This window comes from Oryzias latipes, chromosome 2 (assembly GCF_053564925.1).
Source record: "Oryzias latipes strain Hd-rR chromosome 2, Olatipes_Hd-rR_3.1".
Lineage (NCBI taxonomy): Eukaryota > Metazoa > Chordata > Actinopteri > Beloniformes > Adrianichthyidae > Oryzias > Oryzias latipes.
The window spans coordinates 21659145-21668223 of NC_136238.1; the positions used below are offsets into that span (position 1 = coordinate 21659145).

The 9079-nt window shown below is 41.8% G+C and overlaps 1 protein-coding gene across 1 annotated transcript in view; it reads left to right on the forward strand.

Moving 5' to 3' along the window:
- The window catches only part of LOC105355350 (NACHT, LRR and PYD domains-containing protein 12-like), a 249628-nt gene extending 244214 nt beyond the window's left edge, over nt 1–5414 (forward strand). Inside the window, exon 16 of the mRNA XM_078933985.1 lies at nt 1991–5414. Within this exon, the coding sequence (XP_078790111.1) occupies nt 1991–2222 (232 nt within the window). The 3' untranslated portion in view covers nt 2223–5414. The remainder of the gene's footprint in view (nt 1–1990) is intronic.
- The last annotated feature ends 3665 nt before the right edge of the window (nt 5415–9079 follow it).

Below are 9079 nucleotides of genomic sequence, written 5' to 3' on the forward strand. Positions count from 1 at the left end.
GAAAACCACTCTTAATCGCCCGCAGCTAGTCCAGAACTCTGCTGCACACCTTTTAACGAGAACCAGGAAGAGGGAACACATTACACCGATCTTAAAATCTCTGCACTGGCTCAGAATTCAGAATTGATTTTAAGATTCTTTTAAAAGTTTTTAAGACTGTCCATGGCCTTGGTCCTTCTTGAGCCTGCCTGAGGATGTGAGGGCCTCATCCACTGTTAAGGTTTTTAAAAAGAAACTAAAGACTTATCTATTTAACTTAGCTTTTAATTAGATCTTATATGTGGTATCTTTACTCTTATATTTTATATGCTATTTAATCAAATATTTATTTGTTTAATGTCTTTTAGTGTTTTTTTATCTTAACTCATTCTAATTTATAGTTTAGACTTTTTTAGGCACTAAATCATCTTATCTTATTTTATTTTAATTAATATTTCCATATTTTACCTGTTTCATATTTTAACTTTCTTATTTTATTACTTTTACATTTTGGACTGTTTACGAGTGTTTTCTCACCCTCGGCCGGGGTGTTAGTGTTCTGGCTCCAAGAAATTCTGGCCATGCTTGTCCTCTGGCATTTCTTGTTCCGACTACCCGGGCTGCCGGGCCAGGTGCGCCCATGTTTGGTGCTCTGGGCGTGGGGGTTGGGGGTCTCTGGGGCGGGGGGTGCTGGGGATGAGTTGTGCTTGTGTTGCATAGATGCTGACACCCCGGCCAACAGGGGGACAGGGCGGACAGCGCCTTTTGGGTTCTCTTTTCTTAAGCTCTGTCATTTCTCTTTTACTTGTGCTTGTTTTTGTGTGTTTAATTATGAGGGGCTTATTTAATGATTTTATTTCATATGTGGGGTTTGTTTTTATTGTATTCTTGTTTGTTTTTTATGGAAACCACCTTTAGCTGTCTGTTTGACATGAAGAGTGCTTTATAAATAAAATGAATTTGAATTTGAATTTAATTTGAAAAAAAAAAAAATCAGTATTGACTTTCCTTTGTTAACCCTGGTTAGAATGGTCCTGGCTATATGTTTATTTCGTTTGGAGTTTATGTTAAATGGATAACAGGGGTATGGAAACTACATGATCAGGAGACTTTGGACTACAAATATGGCTACCTGGGGACTTCCTGTGGGCAGTTGAAAAACAAATTAAGAGGAGGAAAAGGGGGGTGAAGGTGGGACACGGGTGTTGACAGCCGCAGGACACATACATGCCGAGGATTACCGTGATGTCGAAGAGAAGTCCAACCGCATCGTGGAATTTTCGGGGGATTTATTCCTGAAATCGGGTGAGACCTCCAAATGCATGAAATGACTGAAAACCTCAACGGTGTACAGAGCCGGTGAGCCACGTACGTTCATCCTACGGACAAAACTTCAACATCCCGCAGATCACTTGGATCTCCGATTTCATATGGAGGGTGGTGGACGCCAAGATAGGCGGTGACTTTGGTGACTTTGTAAATAACGAACTAATATAAAAAAAGCTTGGGTGTATTGGGTGAAAGACTGGGGACGCTTGTGTGGGGTTGCATACCTGAGACTGTTTAAAAAACTTGAGTCATATTTTTTGTGTTTTTCCTTTGTTTGTTTGTTTTTTGTGTGTAATACTTTGAGAATTTGAAGAGTGTTACAATGCTGCTGAAATTCTCCCATGATTCAGTGCTGTTTGGAGAAGAGCTGAGCGGAAAGAGGAAGTGGACTTTTTCTGCTGTTGCTGCAGAAACATCAGTTGGTTTGGATGCAGCCACAGGCTGATGTTTGACTTTCACACATCTGGACTTCTTTCCTGAAGCAGCTGCATGTTGTCCTGAATGTTCCTGAATGTTCTTCTTCTCTGCTTCTGCTGGACTCTTCTGATCTGCTGCTGTTGTTTCACATCTTTGGACTTTTTCTAAACTTTCTGATCTTCTTCAGCTCTGAACTCTTTAGAAGAAGTGAAGGATGAAAAACATGAACTTTGTCTTTAAACTCAACTCTTTGTTCTGGATTCAGATTGGAGCGCTGCAGTTTGTCAAAGACCAGCTGTGCTGCTCTGGTCTCAGCTCTGAAGTCCAACCCGTCCCACCTGATAGAACTGGACCTGAGATACAACAACCTTCAGTCTTCAGTGTTCAGATGTTCAGCAGCTCCAGGATCTGGTGGAGAGTCCAAACTTCAAACTGCAGACTCTGAGGTCAGTAGAGGGTTGGAGTCAGTCCAGCTGCTTCCAGATGTTTGGTCCTAAAGTTAGTCTGAGAGCAAAGATGCAGTTTCCTGTGAAGCTGCAGCTTCTCAGTGAAGCTCTGAGGAGAATGATGACAGGCTTCAGGACAACAGTCAGCCAATCAGAGCAGCAGAAGCTCCAACAGGTGAAGATGACAGGAAGCTGCTGCTCTGAACAGGACTGAAGCTCCTGCTGCTCTTTCTGCTGCTGTGCTGCATCACTGACTGACAGACCAGGATCAGGAGACACTCCTTCATCTCTGTCACTCTGCTTTTACTTCGCAGGTGGGGCTGGTGAGTCTGATGTTCCTCCTGGAGGAGCAGAGAGGAGCAGCAGCAGCAGCTGGTCTGCAGAGATGTTGTGACTGGACGGTGTTCCTGGGAGGTGGAGAGCAGAGTGATGGAGGAATCAGAGGAAGTGGAGATGAGTGTCAGAGCTGCAGCATGAACTGATCTGAGATCAGCTCCACTGTCTCTCTCAGCATCAAGTGGACAGTTATTGTGCTGCAGCTCCCCCGGTGGACTGATGGAGAACAGTACTTCGTTTTCTTTTTTTCTGTTTATTTTTTTTTACTTGTTCTGTTCAATAACTAACCAAACAGTTTATATGGCACATTTTTTTCTTTTCTTTAACAGGGGGAAGAGAGAGGGGAAAAATGTGAAGGGGGGGGGGTAGAATAAAATGAAAAAAAGAGAGTGGGACAAACTAGGGGACACAAGTGTCGAGTTGCTAATTTGAGAAGGTTGTGATTTTAAGATGACGATTTTATGAATTTAAGGTTCATAACACTCATGCTATATCTGCTGGGGAAAAAAAGTATGTATGCCCCGCTACTGCCCTGGCCAACAGGATCCCCACTCACCAGGCCGCCCTGATAGGACCAGGCGGGTGAAGACCGGCCGCCCCTCTCCCATCCCACCTGTGGTGTGGTGCGGGTGTGCAGTGTGTGGGGCATTTTAGATCTGCATTAATTAGGGATATGGGTAGGTAGCTGGTGGTGATGTGGGATCTTTCCCAGGTGCTTGTAGAGCGTGTTTTTGGAGGTAGATAATTGTTTTCCTTGACTTCTGTTGTCGTCCTGAGAAAAGTGGGAGCTAAAGTAGGCCAAAATGCTTTATAAAATTCTTTTTGGAAGCCGTCTGATTCTGGGGCTTTTTTACTGGGCATGTTGCTTAGTACTTTATGTAGCTCTTCTTCAGTAAGAAGGGACTCTAGGGCTGTAATCAGTTTTTTCCTTGGTCAAGACAAATCAATAAAAAATAAATAAATTAAGCCCTTTGCCCCAAGAAACCCATAATAGAATAGAATAGAATAGAATGGCTTTATTGTCATTGTGCATAGTACAATGAGATTTAAGCATCACCATCAGTGCAAGAACAGTAAGGAAGGGAAAAGTAGTAAAGATAACATTGTAATATAATAAAATCAAACAAGCAAACAAACAGTATATAAAAGTGTGCAATATAAGCTGTAAACTGTATTGGAGAGTGCCGAGATAATAGTGCAAAAATTGCGTATGAAAAAACTGTGCGTAGACATGTCAAAGTGCAGAGGTGGCAATGAGGTAGATAGATGACACTGTGGACAGACTGTGGATAGAGTGAACAGGAATGTTTTTTTGTTTTTTTCCTTCTTATCTGTGCATTTGGGAGTTGAGGATTGTTATTGCCTTTGGAAAGAAGCTGTTTTTTAGTCTGTTCGTTTTGCTTCCGATGCCTCTGTAGCGCCTCCCGGAGGGCATCAGGTTGAACAGGTCTGAGCCGGGGTGTGAACTGTCCTTAATGATGTTCTGAGCCCTAGTGAGACAGCGCGCGGAGTAGATGTCCGTCAGGGTGGGGAGAGGGCACCCAATGATTTTCTCAGCTGTCTCTACAACTCTCTGCAGTCTCTTTTTATCCGCGGCCATGCAGCTGCCGAACCAAACAGTTATGCAGTATGTGAGCAGGCTCTGGATGGATGATTGGTAGGTCAGCAGCAGGTTGGTTTTAATTTTGTTCTTCCTGAGGACCCTCAGGAAGTGCAGACGCTGCTGAGCCTTCTTGATGATGGCGGTGGTGTTGGCTGTCCAGGAAAGGTCTGCAGAGATGATGATGCCGAGGAACTTGAAGGTGTGGACCCTCTCCACATGCTCCCCATTAATAAGGAGGGGGGCTGGGTCCGCGCCATGTTTCCTGAAGTCAAATATGATCTCCCTGGTTTTGTTGGTGTTCAGGGTGAGGTAGTTCTCTGAGGACCAGGTTGTCAACTTCAGGACCTCCTCTCTGTAGGCAGACTCCTCCCCCCTGGGAATGAGTCCGACCACCGTGGTGTCGTCGGCAAACTTTATGATGCAGTTGTTGTTGTGGGCTGGACTGCAGTCGTAAGTGTATAGGCAGTACAGCAGGGGGCTTAGCACACAGCCCTGTGGGGCCCCAATGTTCAGTGTGCGGGTGGAGGAGTGGTGGGGGCCAAGTCTCACAGTTTGTAAGTAAATGCAATAAATTAAACCCTTTACCCCTCTGTTGTGGATGCATCATTGACCCCCGAGGCACCAGGCCAAGCGCCAAGCAACCAGTTGCAGGTAAAACACTGGCCAAGGGCAGCCAGCCACCTGACACGGTCCCTGGCCATTGTTCTTGGTTGGCAGCCACTGCCTGCCAAGGAACTCCAGACTCAACGCCAGCCACCCCCCGCCCCAACCACCAGAGCCCCGCAACTGGCAGAACGCCAGGCCCTGCAGACCCCAGACTCCCGTTCCTACCCCAGCCCACCGAACATGCAAGACCCGGGTCAACCAATCAGCATCCCACCCCTACGTTATCATAGAGAGTGTCCTCTGCTCTTTATATATCCAAAATTCATCTAGTAGGGCTGAGATTATATAAGCTTGCTTCTTCCCACTCCTTTTCAAGCAATAACAGATAGTTAACTTTACGAAGAATCATCATTTTTATGGTTGCAATTCTCCCTGTTAGGGAAAAGGTGTATGAGATCAGCTTTAATTATTTTAAGGAGTTGGGTGTGGTTTAGCTTGAATAGATCAGAAAGCCAAGTAGAAATGTTTATACCCAAGTATTTATGTTTGAAAGTTTAATGAATGATGGGTTTAGATAGTTACCATTAATTGTCATAATTGGGTTTTGGAGTATGCCAAAACTGAGGAAAATGTATTAATTAAGGAGATAGTTTTGCAAATGGAAGATTGTGAATCTGAAATAAATGATGAAAACATCATCTGGGTAAAGACTTCTTTTATGTTCTAAATTTCTGCTCTGAAAGCCTTCAATATCTATAGGCTTTGCCTAATTGCTGCAGCTAGAGGTTCAATAAAGTGGCCGGGTCATTTGTCGAGAAGGTAGGTTGGATGTTAACGGCTGTGAATTTGGACGAGTCTAGCCTGTAACCCTTGTGCTCTCCTAGGCACTTTAACATTGGGAGTTGGGTCATTTAGACCCACTAGACAGTGCTCTGAACCTTTTTTCTTCAATGATTTGTGATCTTCACTGGTGTCCATGGATTACATGAAATCTTTCCACCTTTATCCACCTTTGTCATGGTAGGGAGAACACGTCAATGTAAGGGTGGGGTCATCTAAGATAGCACAAGGGTTAAATAGTTCTAACCGTTACCTCGACGAATGTCCTGTCATGTAGTTATGTGTCACAGGAGTCAGAGTGGAGTAGTGAAACAGACATGGAGCTTGAAACTGGGCTCATTTGATCCAACTTTTATTCTTGAAGGAGTTGAACCATGTGTATCCCGGTTGAAGGCACATGTTGGATTTCCAGCTGAGACATAACAGGTGTATACAGTCTCTCAAAAAGAAAAAGAAAAGTCTACATGCTGAAGCTCTTATTAGCCCTTGTGCTATCCTAGGCACTTTAACATTGGGAGTTGGGTCATCTAGACCCACTAGACAGTGCGCTGAACCTTTTTTCTTCAATGATTTATGAACCTCACTGGTGTCCCTGGATTACATTAAATCCTTTCCACCTTTATCCACCTTTGTCATGGTAGGAAGAACACGTCAATGTAAGGGTGGGGTCATCTAAGATAGCACAAGGGTTAGAGGAACTATTAATTAGATTTAGCTAGTTTTATGGATATAGTTTATAACTTCATTACAGGTTGAATAATATACAATTACTGCAGTAAATTTGTGGGTTTGTAGAATACCCAAAAATGGTTTAGTAAAAATACCCCTTTTTTATGTTTGTTTTTTACTTCTCACAAGTTATTTTAGTAAATGTTAATGTTACCTATCCTCTTTTGCGAATGTAAAAAAAAAAGGGTTTTACAATGACTGTTATATGTTTTAATTATTTATTTAATCAGACCACAATAGTTTTCATTTTTATCATTCGACTTATTTTATTGCAGAAATGAATTTTACCAATGTTTATCCTGCTCTAATTTGAATTCAGTAAAAGTTGTATTTAAGTACTTTGTTATTATCATGTTATTATCATTTTATTTTTTAGCATGATCATACTTGTTACCCAAGTATAATCATGCTTGAGCCTCATAAAAACTTAAAGCCACATGCCACATCTTTATACTAAAAATTGATTTCTTGTGAAGAAACTGCAGAATCAATCTCTGGATGATCTTTGGTCATGCAGCATCCATCGACATCCAGGTCTGCAAACCCTTTTGGTGTACAGTGAAGACAAATCCAAAACTGTCTCTACAGACCATCATCCAAGATGTTTCAATCACCAACCAGAAAGTTCCAGCCTGGGTCTCAGTTTCTGCGCCCCATCTGTGCCAACCAACTTTGTGAATAGAAGTGTTACAATTAATTCACGACCACAACTGTTTTGGATGTATTCCTTTATTTGCATCCATAAAACATCACATAGATAACAGAGTTGATTCCTGTCAAAAATATGTTTCCCATCAAAACACAAAAGGCTCTAATTCAACTGTGATGAAAATTTGTAATATTTGATGGTTTTACCTCCAAGCTGAAAATTTGGCACCAGTGAACAAATGATCATCTCTCCCCGGAGCTTTATAAAAGTTGCTGTCTGTTCTTTGGTCTCTTCTTCCCATCAGGGGTCGCCACAGCGAACAAGTCGCATGGTGAAGTTGGCAATGTTTTTATGCCGGATGCCCTTCCTGACGCTACCTTTTCAAAGCAACCAGGCTTGGGACCAGCACAGAAGTAGCGAAGGGAACAGGGAGCAGCCCGGTTCCGGCACAGAAGTAGCGAAGGGAACAGGGAGCAGCCCGGTTTCGAACCCTGGTTTCACGGGTGGAAGGAGCAGCAAACCAGCACGAGCTAAACCAGCTCCTGTTCTTTGGTCTCTAAAAAGATATATTATATTTCTAAAAGAATATGTTTTCATTAAGAAAGAAAAAATAAACCATGGAGGAACAACTGCAGGATCTCGCGTACAAGCAGAGGTAGCTACAAAAAGCACTTTTATAGTAAAATTTCCAGATCAAAAATGACATTAAAGTGTTTTATATTAATGACTAAACCATTAACGTATCATATTCAACCACAAATTCTGACTTTAAACTGCCTGGAAATATTTAACAGAGATTGAAAATTCAATCAAATAAAGTTGATAACCTGCTGAAGATGTTTCTGAACCGAGGGAACTTGTAAAAGGGACATTACAGAATGGCTGAATTAAGCAGGATTTTTCCAGTTTTAAAATACAAACTGCTATCTGGGAAATCTTTGGCAAATTAGCTCAAAATAAACAAAGAAAAGACAACTTTTTCCCATGATTCACTTTGCTTCATGGAAGAACAAAGGGATCCAACAGTTTTAGCATATAATTCGGAATAGAACATTTATGTCCCTCCCAACGTTATCCTCAATCTATGGTATTAGTAAAACAAATTTCTAGAATATCAGCAACTTAAATCAGCTATAAATACTAAATACTGCTTGACCAAAATAGACATAGACCCTCCCCTTACAGTAACACATTTCATTGACCTTAAAAATCCAAAGCTCACTTCCAAAATGTACAGGCTGATAACTAAAATAGATGATACAATTTACTTACCCATGACAAAATGGGAGTCTGAGCTATCGTTGAATGCTAGTGATCAATTTTGGCTACAGATCTGTTTGATTGCCTCTAATATGACCAAAAGTCCTAATCTACAACTTATCCAATACAAGATTCTCCACATAACTCACTAAACTGGACAAAAGTTAGTCAAAATGGGTCTCACAGTGTACAGGTGACAACATAGATGACTATTTGCATGCCCTGTGGCTCTGTTCAACTGTCCAATCATTCTGGCATGAGGTCTGTGAGGATTTATCAATCTGGTTTAATCATTATATTCCTGCATGCCCCAAACTCTGCTAACTAGGTGACCTGAATAACATCAACACAGAATCTAACAAGGCATATATGGTTCTCACCGCTGTATGTATCACAAAGAAAACTATCCTCCTAAACTGGAAATCTAAAAATAATCTTAGCATCAACCACTACAGAAACCTCATGTCAGACCATATTAGTTTAGAGATAATGTCCTCCACAAAAAAATATGTTGGCTTCAGACTCTCCCTGGCTCCAGCTGATTAATTCAATTCAATTTTATTTGTATAGCCCAAATTCACAACAACAGTCATCTCAATGGGCTTCGTATAGGTAATTGAAGAAGTAAAACACAAAATCAAAAGGATCATGAATACATAGAGTTCAATAGGAAAATACTAAATTGAACTAACAAATTGACTAAGCTAAACTGGCATCCCTGCCCTTAAGCCCCCTTCGCGGTAAGGAAAAACTCCTAAAAAAAACGGATTCTGGAACAAACAAAGAAACCTCAGGGGTGCCCACATGAAGGAGGGATTCTCCCCCAGGACGGAGTGGCAATGTACCAGAACTCATAGAGAAGAATTAACTTATCTAACTCTACAA